Genomic DNA, 21,166 nt, shown 5'->3' on the forward strand with positions numbered 1-21,166 from the left:
GAAAATTGAATATATATATATATATATATATATATATATATATATATATATATATATATATACACAATAATTGAAAGCTAAAACTGAAAATTGGGTCTTTATCTGATAACTGAAAGCTAACTGAGAACTACGTCTTTATCTAAAAACTGAAAGCTAACTTAAAACTAAGTCTTTATTTTACTATTTAACTTATAAAATAAAATATTAAGAGAAATAATTCTAGATCATGATATTATAAGTCTTTACTTTGACTTTTTGAGAAGTATTTAAGTAGCTAAAATTTTAAAAGTGAACAACTAAGTCTTCTTCCGGTAGTTGGAATCAAATTGACTCAGGATATAATTGAATTATATAAGTAGGATAGACACTTTTCGCGAACTATTATTTATTTATCTTCAAAGTAAAATTTACATATTTTCATTTTTGGTGGGAACTATTTGTGACGGAAATTTAATCCGTCGTCTATAACTCTTATCTATTTTGTATTAGAAATTCGATGACAAATATTTATGTTGATTCCAACATTTAGATATTTACATGGTTGCTCCTTTTTTAAAAACCATTCTCATAAATGATAGTAGGCTTTGTTTATTCCAAAAACGACACATTTATTTTTACTTTTTTAGCACTTTCACGTTGCTAACTCCATTAACTAAGGGATCTCTCTACATTAATATACTTTTTACTACATTTTCTTTTCCCTCACTCTTCCATAATTTCTTTTATCTCTTCCATAAATAACACTTACCCAATTTATCAAAGATTCTGAAAGAAGAATATCTCAAAAATAATTCCCTCTGCACAATGAGAATTTTAGTATTTTTTTCTTTTGAGTTTTAAACTTTTTTCTGTACAATTTTATTTTTACTCAAAATATATCTTTAATATATTTCAAGTATATTATATTGCGATAACTATAATGTAAATATTCCATCAATATATCATATATATTTTTTATATGTATTTTATACTTTATATATATATATATATATATATATATATATATATATATATATATACATACATACATACATACATCATAATGCATTATTATGTTGATATTATTCAAAGTATATTGCTAGCAAATACCTTACATAAAATTTAATCTAAAATATTAACATGCCACTAATATGTGTATGGAAAAAAATGTCACATATACTGTTTATATACGGATAATTTATAGGAATATGCACGTTATATTAGTGCAAAATATAAATGGTATATTAATAATATCTATTTAAATATAAATAAGTGTATAAATAACATATGCATATATACATGATTTTTCCTAAAAAAAATACATGATTTATAATATACCACAAACATACATTATACTTTTTTCACGAAATATATGTATTTTATTTCATTAGAATATACAGATATATAATTTTGCTAGGATTAAGTTGAATAAAAAGGTCCATGTATGAAAAGAAAAAAAATTGTTATGGAATGGATCGATGATATATATTTAAATATAAAGACATATATAAACAATATATGCATATATACATTAATTTTCCTAAAACAAATACATGATTTATAATGTATATATACCACAAACATACATTATATTTTTTCATGAAATATATGTAGTTTATTTCATCATAATATAAAGATGTATAATTTCGCTACATTACATTGTATAAAAAGGTCCATATATGGAAAGAAAAAATCTATTATGGAATAGATTGGTTTCCAATGAAAACATAAAACATGTTATGGAATGGAGAAAAAAATTAGGGAAAGATATTAAATACTAGGATTGCCTTTTAAGCAGCTTGATTCTTGCTGATTTGATTTGAATGAAATCTGCCATATGTATAAATATTTTACTGTCATATTTGTTAATCACTAATTAATGCTAATCTTTTGTATTATGTTTTTAATAGTCTGCTATTAATGAAACTCTTTAGTATTTTTGTCAGGCTTTTTTCCTCAAAAGCTTAAAAATTCCCAAAGAAAGTTTTTTGGGATTTAATCATATAACTTCTTGTTTATAATAACAACGCCAATGATCTATTCTATAGTTTAAAGAATTATATAAAGACCTTTTCCTAATATATATATATATATATATATATATATATATATATATATATATATATATATATATATATAGAGAGAGAGAGAGAGAGAGAGATAGATCTTTCCTACCATTAGATCATGTTATTGATAGTAGAAGTAACGAAGATATTGTTTTAGTTTTTACTCTTGGCTTTATTTTCTATTTTGCCTTTTTTCCTGCTTTCTTTTTTATTTTGTTTATTCTTTTGCTTTAATGTTACATTCATAATTTATTTTTAAGAAAAATATTCGACAGGCGCCTATATCTACTAATCTAGTCTAGCAATATGCCCAAGGCAGCCTAAGAATAACGGTAGCCAATTCAATATTGAATTTTTTTCGTAATAACTCAATTCAAGTTTTGCTCGTGAATATTTTCATAATTTCATTGGATTGCCGTGACTTTCCTTGCATAATAATAAATGATCCAGCCTCCCCTTCTTTCGAAAAATGTAATATTTTTGCTTGACCAGTCAATTTAATTCAAAAAACTACCTCATTGCATTTTTACAAGTGTATATTAATTCACGAACTTTTTGTGTATGGTTTAAAACATGCATGTGAAAACACAGATAAATTTGGCGTAGAACATATTAATTGTATCCCTGAAAATAATTAGTTGAAGGAGGGCAAAATTAATCATACACATAGTATAAGGACAAAATTGAGTTAAAATGACACCAAATAATCAATTTTAAGCATGTTGTTTAAAATATATCCGCAATTTACAATGTATTTAAAAATTAACCAATTTGGCTCAAACTTCAGGACACAATGTCCTAGAGTTTAAACCTCAAAGTTCAAAGTTCAGGACATCGTGTCCTAAAGTTCAAAAATTATGTACGGAAGTGCGAATTTATGTCCTGAATTTTAAATTAGTAGTTCAGAAATTTAGGACACTTCGTCCTGAATTTTAAATTAGCAGCTCAAAAATTCAGGACACTAAGTCCTGAATTTCCAAATTCAAGATACTTAGTCCTGAAGTTTGGATGAATTGACTAATCTTAAATACATTATAAATTATGAATATATTTTAAATAACGGACTTAAAAATAGCTATTGCTTCACTTCTCCCAAAAATTGAATCATATGAATAGTGTAAAGGTAAATCCGGTCCACTTTGATTTAGTTAGGACACATGGCATGTTATTTGGGCAAAAAAATATTAAGTAAAAATAAAATAAAAAATTAGATCAATTATATAGAAAGGTAAATTTGAGCCATTTTGGTCGCGTCAGGGATAAATCTGGGACTAATTTTAACGGATGGTAAAGTTGTTCAATTTCGCACGGTACAAAAGTAGTTTTGACCCTTTTTCATATATTATATAATATGTTTTCATAATATGAACATTTTATCACTAAAATGGCTTCTGGGGCGGATTTAGGGGCGGAAGGGAGTTTATTCGACCCCTCTTCGCCGAAAAATTATACTGTATATATAAAGCAAAATTTATTTTTTATATTTATATATTAAATTTTGAACCCACTGACACAACCCAAAAGTGTAACTTAGCGGTCAAGGGGGTTCAAAATCTTTGAAAGATCATAAGTTCAATTCCCACATCTTTTTTTTCTTGAACCCCTCGCCGAGATCCTGCAAATGGCTTCATACAAAGAAATAATATAAAAAACAAAAAGAATGTTACAAAAGACAGAAACCAGTAGCATGGAGATATTTGATTATATTGCAGCGTTATATAATCGAATATTGTCAAATTGGAATGTAATTATTTGCAGGAAAGAGTGGTCCTCTGTCCATCGTTAATTTCTTAATCAAAAGACGATGGACAAGTAGATCTGTTAGGTTGGACCACTTTGATTGTGAGCCCCAAACATTAAACAGAACTAAAAATGAATACTTTTACTACTACAAAATCTAAGTTATTACTTTCAAAGTACTTAGAACTGTTTAGCCATAGATTTTGTCAAAATAAACTTAGATTTTATTTGGCAAACACATGTTTGGTCATAGATTTTACATATATTTTGGCCAAATCCCAAATCCTAAAACCGGCTCAATAGATGATTTTGGGCTAAAATATCACTATTATATTTTTTAAAAATTGCCCCAAACTTTTATATTTTATAAAAGAGCCCACCATTTATTATTTTATAACGATGTTGCTTCGTCTTCTCGGTCATCTGATAGTGTATCATGTAGTTCATTATAAAAATGATAATTTTGTATTAAATTTATTTATGTTCAGGACTATGGTTTGCGATAATGTAATGATTGTTATTGATAATGATACTATTGAGTATTTGTGATAGTTTTTAGAACTTGTGGGTATAAGTCATGTTTCATATTTTTTCAAATCAAACTTCACCCAAAACAGATGTCCAAACATATTTTTCATCTTCAAACTAAACTTCACCCAAATCAGATTTTTCAGAATAAATTTAAAAATCTATAGTCAAACGCTAGCTAAAAATGAAGATCAATTTGACAAATTGTAGATAAACCTGATCACATATAACTTTATAGTATGTATTGGAATTGTTATCATATCAAAATAATGGAATGATATATTTTAAAATTGGTTTAAGATTACTTTACTTGATTCTAGGTAAAAGAGAAGTAACATTTTTTTTAGATAAAAGGGTGTAGTATCATTTAGGCAGCCAATTATTAAAATGCAACCAACAATTTAGGCATTGCATTATGATTTTCCTATATTATTATTTTCAGTCTTACGCCCCTCCGATTTTGCTAAAATATACATTGCATAAAAGATAAAAGTCATGCCTTTTCGACCTTGTTCATCCACACCACACTGCTTTTTCAAGATACATGAGAGGGAGTTAACTTTACAAAGTCATTATTATTAAATTATTTTTATGTTCTTTGATCTCTTCCTTTATCTGAATTTGAAATCGATTATATGAATATCATATAAATGAATTTGACACCATTAATCGAGTATTTATTTTCCTTTTAAGTTTTTTACTACTTTTATCGAGATATTAAAAATATTTTTTTTATCTAATTTCGTTCTCTAGAGCAACGATGCTTATAATTTTCATAATTTTTACAATATGTATAATAATACTAATTGATTTTGAATTCCTTTACAAAAATGAAAATGAAAATGAAAATGAATTAGTTACGTTGAGCCAAGATCATTATGGCTCGAGTTATAATTGTTGACTATTAAGACTACTTCATATTTATGGTATGGGTTTCGGTTTTTCATATTAGAATGAAATAATATTTCAATTTAATTATTCGACTGCTTGAATTTGTGCCGACTAACATAGTAACGAAAGTAATAAAGCGTTTCTTACTAAAAAGCTTTCACTTCTAAAGCACAAAATGAGACATTTGTTAAGGGTACAATAATTAGAATAAAATAATTGGTACTGTTGAATTTATGGTTTGGCGGTAATATGAACTTTTTCATTAGTCCATTTGCCAACTAACAGTAACAGACTGGACAAAAATGGACCAACAAAAAAAGACCATTTTTTTTTAACCCTGCTCTAAAACCTTCCACAACTGTTCTACTCTTCTCCTCCTCCTCTTCTTCTTATGGCCTTTAAGCCATGCCTTCAAGCTTTTGGTGCAGAATTTCCAAGTTTATTTTCTTTTAACTTTCCTAGTTAAAATACTTCTTTCCCACTTCAAGTTTTTCTATTTTCTTGTGGTGATTTTAGTTGGCAAGCAAGCTAAAATTTGCCTCTTGTTGGACACCAGCTACTGCAGGTTTGACTTATTTCTCTCTCTGTTTTTATACAAACACTTGATTTTATTTCTAAAATTGGGTCTATTTAAGCTCAAAATGCTACCTATAACATTTCTTTTCTAATGATTACAGCTTAGTGTGGGGATTTGTCAGATGGGGTTCTTGTATGTTTAGAAATTTTGATTATTTTTACTTAGTGATAATCAAAGGGAATTTTTTAGTACTAGAATCTTGACTGCAATAGTAATTTGTGTACAACCAGCTGGAGTTTCTGCTTCTATGTATTATCATACACTAGGCTCTTGCAAAATGTGGATATTTGACCTTTCATTATTGATAATGCATTTTTCAACTCTCAGATTGAAGCTGAAGATTATCTTTGGTTTGCCATTTGTTAAATCCATGCTAATCTCATCTCATGATGAGAAATAACTTTAGGACTTCATTAACAGGAGGCAAATTCGTTATAAATCACGTATAGCATCTAGGTAGACAGGTTGCAAGTTGCAGGATTATCAGGTACAATCATTCAACTCTACTATGTCAAATTTTGTAACAGGTTGGAGAAATTATCATGCACTTTTTAAATTGTTCCTGATGCATATGCACCTTCTTTAATAGATAATTGATTTCATTATCGTATCCAAACTAAGGTGCTCAAGAGATAGGATAGAATTGGGCTTCTAGGCGAGAAGACAGAGTGATGAAACAGAAGGTAATTTTCCATTTGGATAAAAGAAACATGCAAGTGCATAATAGTTAGAATATGTTGCATTATATGATTGTGTAGAAGATTTAGTTTGACTATCCTAACTAAGTTTGGTTTTCTCTGTGAATCTAAGTGGGGGAAGCCAATTGAAATGTGAAAGAATAGGATATAGAGAAATCAAAGGGGGAGAGGGAGACAACAATTCATTTCCTCAACCAATGTGAGATACTAACATTGCCCCGCACACCCAGGGTCAGTTTCTGGAGCGTGGATAACATAACATTAGGGCTCTACATTGGGAAATACAACAATAGGGATGTGTGATGTATGGCTCTAATACCATGTTACGAAAATGAACTTTGGGCCTAATTCAACCCGAAAAGCTAACTCTCTTAAACCAAAGAGGAGCGGCGCTAGAAGGAAGTACTATGGAGGAGGCTGATTCTTGCAAAATACAACTATTAATGAGCATAAGTGGTTTTCTTGATAGTATTATGGCCACATATGGGTTATGCACTTGGAGAGGTAATCATGAGGGGAGTGAAGGAGTTCTCAAGATTCATCGGGTTCACAGTTAGGAATCATAGTCGAATTGTATCGGCTAGATGTTTGGTGTGGAGGCTTAATCTTGAAGGAAGAATTCCCAACTATTTTTTGTAACAGTTGATAAGCATGCCATGATACCTTAAATGCTCGGGAGTGATGAAATACAAGTATGTGGGGAAGCATTTTTTTGGAGATCTATTCAAGATTGGAGTGTGATGAAGTGGATAGTTACCTTCAGAATATATATATATATATATATATATATATATATATATATATATATATATATATATATATATATATATATATTTATATTTAAACTCAAGTCACGATTTTATTACCATTCCAATGCAAAAGATACAATTTGAAGAAGGAGGGTATAGCCTGGCCTTCTATATGGATTGAGTATTTGACAAAACAAATTCATACAATAAGTACGGAATTGATGGGATTATCTCCACACCAACATGCCAATTGGTAATGAAGTTGAGAACTCATGGTGGTTCATACACTATGGTACTTGGGCTTCTCTTCTTGACTCGGAATGCTGAGATTTGCCATCTATCTACATTTAGAAGCCCTTTGACCTGTCGAGGCAATGTATCAAAATAAGTGAAAATATACACTTCCTCTAATTGGTGACTTAGAGAAGCCATCTTGTCCGCAACTTGATTTGCTTCTCTAAAACAATGTCTAATGATTAGACCCTTTTGTTCAACCAGCGTTTTTACCTCCATAACAGCATTTTTGATTCTCCATGGTGTGGAACATATGCCTTGAATGCAGTTGTGAAGTAGCAAGGAATCAGTTTCACCAATAATCGGTCCATATTCTTGTTGAACACACCATTTTAGGCCAAAAAGAAGGGCCTCTGCTTCTGCTAAGTTACTTGTTCCTTGACCCATTGGTATAGCATAAACCATAAGCATTTTACCACAACTGTCTCTAACCACCCCGCCGCCTCCACAATTCCCATCAACACAACTACCATCACTGTTTAACTTAACAAAGAGCAAAGGTGGTTTAAGCTACTTAACCTCAGTTATGCACCTGTCAACCAGAGAGTAGTCAAAGAGTTTACATATATCTTCCCAATTATTGTTAACAGTTAGTTTCCCAAAATGAGAGTTAACTAATTGGGCAATGTTAAAAGTGATAAGGCACTTGGATCTTGCCACTGATGGCCTCTCCATTTCGTATTTACTACAACACCTTGACCTCCACAACTCCCATACAACAATAAGAGGTATAATCTGGAAAACAAATGCAGCAACAGAGTTTATGTATTTATGATTCCAATAGTTAGCAAACAAAGTTTTTAAGGGGATGTTCATATGAGCTATTCCAACCATTCCAGCAAAAATCGCCCACACTTGTTGTGCAAACTGCCCCTGACAAAATAAGTGTTCACACGTTTCCTCGCCTGGGATCATTCCGGGAGAAAGGCAACAACAACATTTAGAGGCTAAGGAAATCCCAAACCTCGTGATCCTTTCATCTGTTGCGATTTTTCCATGGGTAGCTCTCCAAGCCAAGAAAGACATCTTAAATGGGACATCTTTATGCCATAACTTAGAGTCAAACGGAGCGGGATTCTTTCTTTGTCTTAATGCATTCCAAGCAGAGGCCACACTGAATTTTCCTGAAGAAGTAATTGTCCAGATTGGAGTATCATCCTCTTCTTGGCCAATTGTGATCTGAACAGAGGCTACCAAAGTTTTAACAACTTCAGGAGGCGTAATATGTAAGCAAGACCAGTCCCATACTCCATCCCTATGTACTTCATTAACCTTGGTATTGTCATACCCGACATCTTCGCCTAAGCTGGAAGACAAAGGACCAAAATTGGTCCAATTATCATACCAAAAGCTGCTATTACCTCTCCCAACTCTCCATAAGATGTTCTGCTCTACTTCATATTTCAATTTGCACATAGCCTGCCAATTATTGGATTTGCCGGCTGTCCATTGACTAATCAGTGGATGATAGATTTTACAATATTTGGCTTTGACAAATTGGGACCATAGGGAGTTTGTAGTTCTCAACCTCCACCATTGCTTTGCTGTGAAGGCTTTGCAGACATCCTCCAACTTTCTAAAACTAGCCCCTCCCTCTTCAGCCCCTCCCTCTTCATATGGAAAACAAAGTTTGGACCATGCGGACCAATGGTATCTGTCGCTAGTCTCTTGCCCAGACCAAAAGAAACTAGCTAAGTACCTCTCAATTGTAGCGATAGTACCCTTGGTTGGATGAACTGCAGCCAATGTATGGACATTCAGGACCAATAGAACATGCCTGATAAGAACTGCCCTGCCTTCAGAAGAAAGTAGCTTTAAATGCCATCCTTTGATCTTGTTAATCACCATGCTAACCATCCCTGCAAAGGTAGACAACTTTTTTCTACCAGAATATATAGGACAACCGAGGTAATTGATAGGAAGGGGTTCATGTCTCATCTCTGTTATTTCCTCAATCCTGCGAATGGATCTTTGTGTTGCAGAAGAAGGCACTGAGAAACTGCATTTAGATTTATTGATCTTCTGCCCAGAAACTTGTTCATATGTTGCTAATGTTGCTTGGATCAGCTGAAGAGTAGTTTTCCCACCATTGCAAAATAAAATAATATCATCGGCAAAGGCGAGATGGTTGATTTGTGGACCATGACTACTCATGTAGAAACCTCTGTACCCTCTGTGCTTCCGGAGTTCATTCAATAATAGGGATAACAATTCAGCATTCAAAACAAAAAGAGATAACAATTCAGCATTCAAAACAAAAAGAGATGGGGAGAAAGGATCGCCTTGTCTGAGCCCTCTCCCAGATTTAAAAAAATCCGTGCCTACTCCCATTCACAATTATTGTGTACCAATTGTTTGAAATATATCTATGAATAATGTCAATCCAACTCTCAGCAAAACCCAATTTTCTCAGCATGAGGCAGAGAAAAGACCATGATACTCTATCATATGCTTTTGCCATGTCTAATTTCATAACCACATTGCTCCCCTCAACAGGTTTCCCAATATCATTCACAATCTCTTGAGCCAACAAAATATTCTCAATTATGGCTCTACCTTCAGAATATATATTGCTAGATATATTGCTGTATGTAGTTTGGAAGAATGATAAAATGTCACTTTTTATAAGGAAAAATGACAAAATATTATGGAATGGGCAAGCAGCAACTGTTTTTTTAATGAAGTCATACTATAACTACCTGCTCAATGGAGGTTATATGAGGACCATGTGGAAGTCAATGTGGGATACTGAAGCATCTAAAGGCGGGTTTTCACGTGGTATACTATGTGCAATTCTAACCTAATGTGCGATAATCTGCGGAAGATGAGATGTATAATAGTAAGTTGATGCTGCATGTGCTCATTGAATGGGAAGGATGTTGAACAACTGTTACAACATTAAAACATTGTAATAGAATTATGTCTTAATATATTCCTTGTTTAATATGGTCATTTCAAACGATGGCGGATGCGTGACAAGTTGGTACGTGGAAAATATGGATGCTAGGAAGAGAGAAGTGTGGAAAGAAGCTCCTCTTGTGTGTTTGACCAATTTGGGCGTAAAGGAAAAGTAGAATTTTTGAAGGTGTAGAAAAGAAGGATGGAAAGTCAAAGCAGATCTTTTGTTTCATTGGTATTTTTGGTGAAAAGGGAACATTTCTTTTTGCATAGATGGGTGAGTGGATCTTTGGAAACGTAATGACACTACCTTGGTGTGATATTCAGTGCAAAAATCCTGGCTTTATCAAAAAATGGAGTTCATTCATTAGAGCAGATCACTTATGCTCCTGGGAAGTGGAAAGATATTGTTTCAATTTCATCTTAATTGGGAAGTGGAAAGATATGAGTTCCTTGCACAGAGAAGTGATGTTTACTTTCTTTATCCTGAAATTTTATGCAGAAGTTTGATCTTTTATTTACACAGTCAGTGGACTTGTAACTTTTTCTTAATCTTTCTTCCATTTTTTTTCTCAGGTGATTTGTTCTCCTTTATTGAGAGATCTTAGAAGTAGTAATACAAGCTATAGCCATGGTGTGTTGGAGCTTCATGGAGATATTTAATGTGCTTGCAGTTAGCTAAGATGAAGACCACACAGGTTCTTGTGTTTATATCTTAATAGATTTCCTTTTGACGTGTTCAGATCCTTCATGTGTTTCTCTGGTTTGTTTTATAGATTTTTCACTTTTTTGGCAATGCTATATAATTTCTTTTTTAAAAGTTTCTCAGTGCAACTTATTGAAACAACTTATGACTCAATTGACTTGCTGCTTACACTTGTGGCTTAATATTTAAGGCTGAGTAATCTCCCGTCTATAATATAGGTTGATCCTTTTTATCCTGTTATAGTTAACTGTTTATCTATGTCATTTTCTTATAGAGCCAGCAAATAATATAATCAGATGTCTAAAATTCTGAAACCTTATAAATTTAGGTATTCATTTTTACAACGGAATTCCTTTAATAAGGTGTTGTTCAAATGTGGAACTTTTTTTCGTAAATTGTTTATTGCAATAACTGCAGGATCTACAAAACACAACTGAGAAACAATCTTCAAACCAGGCTTCTCATGAGGCCCAAAGTGACCAGCAAAACAATACAACGGAAACACCTGTAGCAGATTCAGGTTCAGTTTCTGCATCAGGCAATGACAACCAGAAAGTTTCACGTGAAGATATTGAGCTAGTAAGATAATTCTTTTTCCAGAAGAACATACTTTTATACAAGTGTGTGTGAGTGTAGGAGAAGTTGCTGTTCCTTGTAGTACCTTTTTCTTTAATTTTATCATGACAAAATTGGTGATGTAGGTCCAAAACTTGATCGAACGGTGCTTACAATTGTATATGAATAAGGATGAAGTCGTTAAAACACTTCTTAACCGTGCAAGGATAGATCCTGGATTTACAACACTTGGTATGTATATCAAGAATGCAGTTGTTTGTGATTGTGGTGTTTTATGCATTTGCTGCTTGATTGAAATATGCTTTTTCATATTTATTGTTACTGAGTAGCTATCGGGTCTATAACTTTGGCTGTTAGGTGTCAGTTCTCAGTCCTTTAAACATCTTTATACTGAATACAGTTTGGCAAAAATTGGAAGAGGAAAATGCAGATTTCTTTCGGGCCTACTACATTAGGCTTAAACTGAAGAAACAAATCATCTTGTTCAATCATTTGCTTGAGCATCAATATCATCTAATGAAATACCCTGTGCCACCTAAGGTTCCATTGACTCCGATGCAGAATGGGATAAATACCATGCCAGGTAATTTTATTTATCATTACTGTCATTTCAATTTCATAGCCATTTTTTGTCTTCGTCTTTCCGCCCTTTCATTTTCTGAAAAGGAGGAGGACCATTCGCCTCTTCACTTTCTCGCTCCCTTTCAAATTGGAGTTAAGCTACTTTAAGAGAGCATGAACTTAATGTTATCTACAGAGCTATTGAACAATACTCTTGTATGCTTTCTTGCCATTGTTATTCATTGCCTCTTGTTTTCAGTGCAGTCAACAACTTGCCCATGGGATACCCCGTCTTACAGCAACCTCCACTTCCAGCTGCAGGTCAACCTCATTTTAATTCTATGGGCATGTCCAGTTGCCATGTGGTTAATGGCGTGCCTGCGCCAAGCAACTATCATCCAATGCGGATGAATTCTGGAAATGAGTGAGAATCCATGTTTCCCTTTTAAATTTTGAAAATTTTAAACTAGAACTCAAGAAATCCATAAACACTTCCCCAGTTGACCAGTGTGCCCTATTAGGGTTCATGTATTCCTTATTTAGTGACCCTCCTTGTACTTTGCATGTGCCCAAGGAGCTTGAATTTGACTCTACACCATTACATGTGCATATATTTCATGCTTCATAGAATTTGGTGAAGACTCTAGCCACTTCTCATTGTTTATAAGTATTACTGAAGGTATAAGTTGGTTTAATCAGTGAAAGTTGGTGAAAGAGGTTGCTTTTTCCTGCACAATCCGCCATACTTGTTTATTGTTGTCCATGCCTAGTTTGTTAATTTTCTCTATCAAGCTTTTCAAATAGGAATAGACAATCAATCTGGTGGAATATAATGTTTTTGGGCTTCAAATGGTAGAAAGCTGTTTCTATTAGTTTCTTAAGAGAAATAGCATGACTAATGGCGCTCAACATTTTCCTGTCTGTTGACAGTATGGTGGTAGAAACAAGTGTATCTGATGTGGCACCAGCTGTTCCGCCTAGCAATGCCATGTCATCTATGTCTGATATGCCTGTAAGCCCTGCATCAGTGGCTTCAAGTGGCCACTTCCCCTTCACTGCTTCGGAGATTTCAGGGATGGGAATTGACACATCAGCCCTCGACACTTCATTCCCATCTGATGTAGCAAGTTCAGTAGGATTGCAACTTCCACCAGATAATGGGGTTGGTAATTCTAGAGATATGCTGAGATCCTTTGATCAGATTCCTTGGAATTTCAGTCTTTCAGATCTAACTGCAGACTTGTCAAACTTAGGAGGTAACTTTCTTCATACAAAAGTTAAAGTTTTTTTAATCGCACGACTCCTGGAAAGAAAATTTTGGTTCTAAGCATTGCTCTTTGAACTTCTTTAATAATTGTGTTGGCTACATAAGCCCCCCTTTCTCGTATATACAAGCTTGTCCCATATTTTTCTTCCCTTGTATCATTTTTTCTCTTCCTCTTTGGTCTGATTAATTGTAACTTCTGATTCAATACTAATTGCAGATCTAGGATCTCTAGGAAACTATCCTGGTTCCCCTTTTTTGCCTTCCGATTCAGATATTCTGCTTGATTCTCCCGAACAAGAAGATATAGGTGAGAATTACTACTTTCTTGCCCATGTAATATTATGTATATTAATGGCTGCGGTCTTTTTATAGTCAATATTCTCTCTTTTTAAATCTTGTTGGAATCTGCTCTGATCTTTGTCAATGCAATCTGGGCTTTCAGGCCTTTGTGTGACATGGTTTGGTCATGAACATTTAGTGCCACCTGAAAGTTCAATTGCAAATTTTCTGACTAGCCTAATAAGCCACAGTACTAGTTAACTATTGATACATTGATTGCTAGTCTTTTGCTTTTGCATGTTATACTTACATGGTTCTCTTCTGAAATCATCACCGTTCCTATTTTTCCCACTTGAAGGAGCTTAGTGGTGATTGAGCTGCATGTTCAATGCAGTAACTGTTTGTTTACTTTCAAAGCGTACGTCAAATGTGTTTACTTTCATTAAATGACTATTGTCTGCTATTTCACAATAATATAATACTTGTTGCTTTGCCTTCCCTTTTTCTTACTTGTTTCCTCGACTCCCTTATTCAATGAGGGTATGAATGTTTATTACAACGCAATGATGTTACGATTCGTGCAAGGCATGTCTAGGAATTTTTCCCATAGTTTATTGTTGGCATGACTGCTAAACTTTTTGAATTAATTGTTCTCATGCTTTTGGTTTGGCTTTGTTTTAGTTGAGGAATTCTTCGTTGATGCCGCCCCAGGTACCCAATCAGATGAAGAGAAGTCCTAGTTTAATTTGAGATGTACGCGTTGTTTGGTGCAAAATGATGGTAAAAGGAGAATATTGATTTACCCTTGTTAGGTATTTAACCTAACTTTTCTGTTTCTACCATTTTTTATTCCACTACATTTTCAATATATCTAAGCTTTGAGTTATCATAGTCGGATCTTTCTTTCATTACTAGAACCAGGTCAGGATATGTTAATTTCATTCCTTTTGAATATTAAGGTTGTATCTTGATCACTCAGAAAAAATATGTTAACCAACTACTGTACCAATCACCTCAACAATGATTTTGGTGCTCTTATGGATGTATGATCGTATGAAATAAGTTATCACTACAGTCAAAATGTATGCAAAATGTTCTTTCTTTCTATTACGTATTAATTGCAGCTTCCATAAATCTGAAATCATACTTCAAGGATACAACCTTGACAGTTTCTTTTTTTCTTTTTTTTTTTGAGCATGATCAAAATGAAAAGTTGTTCCCACATATACTGGTTACTGATTAGAGTCCAACTCATGAAAGAGTTGGCAAGTATACCTTAGATACGGTTTGTCCACTTAATGAAAGTAAAGTGTAAAATTACGAAATCAAAGAGAAATGGACAAGTTTACATAAAGAACTGACAAGCATTCACAGTTCTCATGTTCTAAAACTTCAGTAGTAGCAAATTCCAATCTAGCAATGGAAAATAGTCATGGGTTTTTAAAAAGTACACCTGGAACTGGGTGCGAAAACCAAACCAACCTCAATGGTGCAAACTAAAATTCTTTTAATCAAATTTTTTATACGGAACATATCAGCAGTTGATTACTACTACTGCTTATTGTTGCAATGGTTTAAGCTTCAATATTAAACTAAAGTAGGAATTTATCTTGCTCATGTCAGTGATGGAGTTATTAAACAAGAAAATGATGATAAAGTTTTATTCAGCTCAAGATAGAAAACGAAGAGAAAAATATACCAACACAAGAATATAGACTATGTTTGTTAAGATGGAAAAAGATGACTTCCACTAGGGCCTCCTGAAAATTTTGTAGTAAATTCAATAAAACATCCTAAGACAAGTTCAGTACTAATTTTACAACATTGATGTCCATAGTTCCGCCTTGACACTGTTGTATGAACAAAAATTTACAAGTACTACCTTCCAGTCCTCCCCCGATTAGAGGGGAAATTAGTGTCCGATGATGTTACTTCCTCTCTAAAAGGCCGAGTTGACGCATCTGCTATGCTAGGTAACCTTGAAACACTGCCCTTCCCTTTCTTGGCATTTGGTCCAATCTCCTCTATCATGTACTTCCAACCATCTATAGGCCTCCTTCGGCTGAATATATGGGTTTTAATAAAACTAGCAATCTGCCATAATCAACATTTATGCAGAGCATAAGAAACAACACCAAACAATAGACCATGATGTTTCACTATCTATTGTCAGAACCTTATAAAATCCGTGTTAATTTTACTTTACTAAATTGCTACATTATCCATTAACGGACAGAATCGCAGAGGAATACTTAGTACATGTTAAAAAACATTTTTAGCAAAGGCAAAAAATAATTTACAATGAGGTCCATCTGCCATATGTGGAAACATATAGCCTATATTCCTGTCTACAAATAACTCACAAGTCACAACCAAGTGCATAGAACACTAAAATTGTACAACTGACAAAAACGTGATTGGCAATGAGCTTAGAGAACATGAAGTCGGAGAATAAAGTACTTCAAGCTCATTGTTACAGAGTGAAGTTTATAAAGAAAGACCGAAAATGACAAGCCATCATGTTACTGACCAAGATACGCAACAGCCACCAATTTTATTGGTCAATGATATACTAGGATTATAAGGCAAGCTACATACTTGGTGAATAATGTAAGGTTAGGATCGGAAATAGAACATGGACCAGAAATGACAAGCTCCAAAGAGAATGTTTACCCCTCCAGAGATGTGGACCACCAAAGAAAATGAATTGGAAGGGAGTTTCAGAGGCTATATTTGGCCGAAGAGATTTGTTGCAGACACTCAGCTACACTTCACTGGTAATGGAAGGAAACAAGAACAAAAGTTTTTCCCTTTAATGGACACTGCTCAGAGGACGTACAATTACATTGGTGTCATCCTCATTTACCAAGTGGTAAGAGGGAACAGAACAAGGAATGTGACAGGGCAACTTAACAAAACCTCTACGCATAGAGTTCCATTAAGAGACCACAACTTCAAAGCATCCAAATCCATTTGTTGGAAAATAACTAAGTGACTAGAAAGGACAATCTCAGAGGAAGGTGGTAGTATTGGCTCTACAATGAAAGAGGAAGAGGCTTCAAGTTCAGGCTTTTTTTTGCCTACATGCTTCTGGGAAATTATTAGGCAGAATATTCTGATAGCCCTTCAACATTTCATATGACAGCAGACTTTAATACAACGATCATTTGCCAAGCCCCTAGAACTAATAGAGTGCCTGGTAGAAGATATGGTAAGCTTATTAGCCTTTTTATTTTGGGGGGGGGGGGGGGGGATAAATTACTGTGGATGTGATGGTTAATGACTGAAAATTTATCGCTCCTTCAGTGGCTCAATGCCTTCGTCGAAGACTAGTTCTGGATATTCAATAGAGAAATACGCCTTCTAGTTCGACCCTCGTAAAACTTTGGATGGGCTGCAACTAGCACAACCTACAGGGTGCTTTGCTGTTTTTTCCTAATAAGTAGCACAGTGTCGCCTCACTTGGTGTGTGCAGTTAAAAGGATTTTTTATACGTTTCTGATCAAAGGAAAAATATAAAAGGGAGAAAAAAATCTATAAGAAGAACAAATAAGAAGGATCTAAGCAAAATAATCGGATACTTTTGGCATGGGTGGGCACCAATGTTTTTTAAATCTTGAAATTTTTGTGATGCACAACCTACAGGGTGCTTTGCTGTTTTTTCCTAATAAGTAGCACAGTATCGCCTCACTTGGTGTGTGCAGTTAAAAGGATTTTTTATACGTTTCTGATCAAAGGAAAAATATAAAAAGGGGGAAAATAATCTATAAGAAGAACAAATAAGAAGGATCTAGGCAAAATAATCTGATACTTTTGGCATGGGTGGGCACCAATTTTTTTTAAATCTTGAAATATTTTTGATGTTTTTGGAACAAAGACACATGCTTAAGCCAAAGCTTGCGGATTCACCAAACTGAACAAGTCTTCTCAGCAACTAAGCTTGAATTCATAAATTGGATTTTCTCCACAAACCTGGAATTTGTTGAATGCAATTCGGCGTTCAAATTCTTGGACTAAGATATCTTCCTCTCTTTGTGACATCTCCCATATATTCCCATCTTGCGTTTTCAACGTTGTTTCCCAGCCATCAGGTTTGTTTTTGAACTCAGAATTCGTAATGTTTGAATTGCTTAAATCATCATTAGGTGAATTAAAAATCCTACATTTGCACACAAAACAAAGTAAAATTAACAAGATATAGCAGGTCATCATGGTATCAAACTTAACCTTCAGATTGCATTGAAAGCAAGTATTCACCACATCAGCTCACACAAGTTCAGGAATTCCATACTCACATTCCACCAAAACAAAAGATGCTTGAAATGTGGCAAGATTTCAGAGAAAAGCTATACTAAAGTCAACACATACTCAAGTGATATAGCCGCAATTCTACTACTTACGACTTGCTTTCATCATCAGTATCTTTCAAGACAATGTTTTAGCATAGGTAGGTGAAAACTTCTCTTTTGGGATGCGCCAAGATTTCTTATATAGGAAAAAGATCCTGAATGGAAGTATACGAAACCCAATACAGATCTAGCCCTTAGCATTGGGTTCAACCGAATGGCTCGCAAGTACATGTATGCAAAAGATGTCAACAAATAATAAGACTTCAACTAATCCGATCCACTAACTCTAAATTCTAGATCCACCTCTGACAAAATTATTAAAACTCACGATTGCTTGCAAACTAGTTAATGATACGATAACGAATCAATTCAAATGCACATCAAATAAGCACAGCCAACTACATCAATTTTTTTTATAAGGCACAGCCAACTATATCAAACAACGATCAACTATGCCTCAATCCAAACTATTTACGGTCGAATATATGAATTCCTATATCCATAAGCACATTCAATCACCAATAAACTACGCCTCAATCCTACTTATTCAAATAAAAGAAAGATAAAAAAAATACACCTCCATCCCAAACTATTTGGATCGGCTACGAGTCCGGTATATTCATAAGCAAAATCAACTATATCAATCAACGATCAACCACGCCTCAATCCGTAATGAATCCTCTATATATGTAAATTCATCTAGGGATTAAGGCGTATTACTTAGTTTGGTATTGAGGTGTAGTTGATCTTTGATTGATATAATTGACATTGTCTTACATATCCGTAAACACATCCAATTATATCAATCAATCAATTACACCTCAATATCATACTACTTGGAAATCCTATATATCCATAACACAGTCAACCATATCAATCAAAGAGCAATTGCACCTCAATCCCAAACTAGTTAGAGTTCACTACATGAATCCTTTATATCCAATAAGCAAAATCAACTATATCAACCAATGATATATTACACCTCAATCCCAAACTAGTTTGGGGTCTTGAATCCTCTATGTCCATAAGCATACAACAACAACAACAACTACTACAACTCATTCCCAAACAAGTCGGGGTCGGCTAAATGAATCCCTTCTGACCACATTATTCCATTTCAACTCATCTCATGCCAATATTATCCAAATACTAAGAATATGTCCATGAGCATAGTCAACTATACAACATATTTATCAATTTCATACCCAAAACCAAAAAAAAAACGTAAAATCAAAGAAATAACGGGCACAACATTGTGACTTTTACCAAAAAAAAGAAAGAAAAAGAGCATACTCTGAGCAGCTATCGAGAAGCTTTTCAATATCATCAGCATTGCCACCAATAGAATCCCCAAGCTTAGCCTCTTCCATTTTATCAATCTCCTTCAACCACAAGCCCGCATGTATTCTCTGCTTCTTCAACCTATAATCCCTCTTTATATTCTCCAAACTATACAGCGAACTCTCATTCTCACTGATCTTTAGTATGCCCTTTTCATTATCATCATTGGTAATATTTTTCTGTTGCTTCCCCTTTCTTAAGTGCCAATTCTCATTCATGTCCTCTACAAAGGCTTTGGTTTCCGCATCAACTTCCGAAACTCTAGGCCCATTTTCGGAATTCTCGGTAGTATTGCTAGTATCACCGGGAAGTGCAAAATTTACATCGGTTTCCCATGGAGCTCGATTCTTGCCAGAGAGATCGTCCGGAAGCCACGCGGATTCCCATGCGTCGTTCCACTCGTCGTCGCCGCTTTTGGTCGACAACCGCCGGCGGACGGCGACGGAGAAGGTGGGGTTTATGAGGGGGGGTTTGAGAAAGGTCAGTGGGAGCTTGCGGATTGAGTTCATTAGGAAATCTAGTTTCTAGGGGTTGCGCTTAGTTTTTGGAATTGTGCACATAACGTCATAATTTTGGATATTTATTTGAGAGCCATATAACTTTTTTTTAATCAAATGTTAGGGTAAGGTTCTAATTTTAGGGGTGTTCATGGTTCGGTTTGGGTCGATTTTCCTCTACAAAGAAACTAAACCAAGTAAGTCAGTTTTTTAAATATTGGAACCAAACCAAACTAATTAAGTCGGTTTTTTATAGATTCGGTTTTTGTCGGTTTTTCGGTTATTTATCAATTTTTTTTTAAATATGACACATACACTACCAAACGCATTTTCCGGCGATTACATTTTCAACGTAACACTATCAAACTAATTGCTCTTTGAGAAATCTATCATTTACCAAGATATATTAATGATAATTGACTCAAATAGTGATGAATAATTTAAGTACTCAATTAAAAATTGATTATTTTTAACATGAAATAAATTCTTGTAATTAGCAAAAGAAAACTACCAATCAAACTAGAAGGCAAAGAATTAGATTATTATAATAGCAAAGAACTAGACTAAAAATACAAATGACTAATATGTACCATAAAATTTCAGAAATTTTATATAAAAATATACATATATATAGATGTAATAATAAATTTATATAGCTACTTTTATAGTCGGTTTGGTTCGGTTATGTTTTTATTAAAACCAAAACCAAACCAAATTTGATCGGTTTTTAAAATTTAAAACCAAAACCAAACCAAACCTAAAAAGTATCGTTTTTGTTAGTCGGTTTGGTTCGATTTTTCGGTGTTTTATGAACACCCTATCTAATTTTATTGATATATATATATATATATATATATATATATATATATATATATATATATATATATATATATTCCAGAAATGTCCCAAAGATCATGATAAGATGATAATTACGAAGAAGAGAACCCTGATAACTACCTAAATTATCAAGATGCTCAAGATCCAAATGATGATTCAGGAATGAGTTTAGACTCAATAACTCTACACAATCTAGACACATAGAAGCAAGAAATCCGAGAATAAGACTAGATGGCAAAAGAAGAAAAGACGTACCCAGCACAGAAGGCACAATGATGCAACCAACAAAAGAAGAAACAGACATAAAGTAGTATTGAGACATATGAAGAAGAA

At 33.8% G+C, this 21,166-nt stretch overlaps 2 protein-coding genes across 7 annotated transcripts; one reads left to right on the forward strand and one right to left on the reverse strand.

The window, feature by feature from the left end:
• Positions 1-5,537: 5,537 nt before the first annotated feature.
• Positions 5,538-14,919, forward strand: LOC104085318 (uncharacterized). Of its 6 annotated transcripts, none has more exons than XM_070188142.1 (11): positions 5,538-5,769; positions 6,202-6,268; positions 6,403-6,464; positions 10,997-11,118; positions 11,544-11,705; positions 11,828-11,933; positions 12,103-12,285; positions 12,528-12,687; positions 13,194-13,519; positions 13,748-13,837; positions 14,491-14,919. In XM_070188142.1, the coding sequence occupies exons 4-11, from the start codon at positions 11,083-11,085 to the stop codon at positions 14,547-14,549; spliced, it is 1,122 nt and encodes a 373-aa protein (XP_070044243.1). In that variant the 5' UTR covers positions 5,538-5,769; positions 6,202-6,268; positions 6,403-6,464; positions 10,997-11,082; the 3' UTR covers positions 14,550-14,919. The 6 variants fall into 6 exon arrangements, with proteins under 6 accessions (XP_070044243.1, XP_070044240.1, XP_070044239.1 ...); XM_070188138.1 differs by having other exon boundaries at positions 5,605-5,769; positions 6,109-6,268; XM_070188139.1 differs by lacking the exon at positions 6,403-6,464 and having other exon boundaries at positions 5,549-5,769.
• A 586-nt stretch (positions 14,920-15,505) lies between these two features.
• On the reverse strand, positions 15,506-20,058 carry LOC104085317 (protein GAMETE CELL DEFECTIVE 1, mitochondrial). Its single transcript, XM_009589318.4, has 3 exons — positions 19,452-20,058; positions 17,782-17,968; positions 15,506-15,903 (listed from the first exon to the last, which is right to left on the reverse strand). The coding sequence occupies exons 1-3, from the start codon at positions 20,006-20,008 to the stop codon at positions 15,688-15,690; spliced, it is 960 nt and encodes a 319-aa protein (XP_009587613.1). The 5' UTR covers positions 20,009-20,058; the 3' UTR covers positions 15,506-15,687.
• Between the last annotated feature and the right edge of the window lie 1,108 nt (positions 20,059-21,166).

This window comes from Nicotiana tomentosiformis, chromosome 11 (assembly GCF_000390325.3).
Source record: "Nicotiana tomentosiformis chromosome 11, ASM39032v3, whole genome shotgun sequence".
Taxonomy (NCBI): domain Eukaryota; kingdom Viridiplantae; phylum Streptophyta; class Magnoliopsida; order Solanales; family Solanaceae; genus Nicotiana; species Nicotiana tomentosiformis.

Bases quoted from the DNA above. Each gene is read 5' to 3' on its own strand.
- LOC104085317 (XM_009589318.4), bottom strand. From the start codon at position 20,008: ATGAACTCAATCCGCAAGCTCCCACTGACCTTTCTCAAACCCCCCCTC. The intron at 17,969-19,451 runs GTATGCTCTTTT...GTGCAAATGTAG, and splicing joins CTTCTCGATAGCTGCTCAGA to GATTTTTAATTCACCTAATG. The intron at 15,904-17,781 runs GTTTGTGGAGAA...TGATTATGGCAG, and splicing joins TTGCATTCAACAAATTCCAG to ATTGCTAGTTTTATTAAAAC.
- LOC104085318 (XM_070188142.1), top strand. From the start codon at position 11,083: ATGTGCTTGCAGTTAGCTAAGATGAAGACCACACAG. The intron at 11,119-11,543 runs GTTCTTGTGTTT...CAATAACTGCAG, and splicing joins CTAAGATGAAGACCACACAG to GATCTACAAAACACAACTGA. The intron at 12,286-12,527 runs GTAATTTTATTT...TTTTCAGTGCAG, and splicing joins TGGGATAAATACCATGCCAG to TCAACAACTTGCCCATGGGA.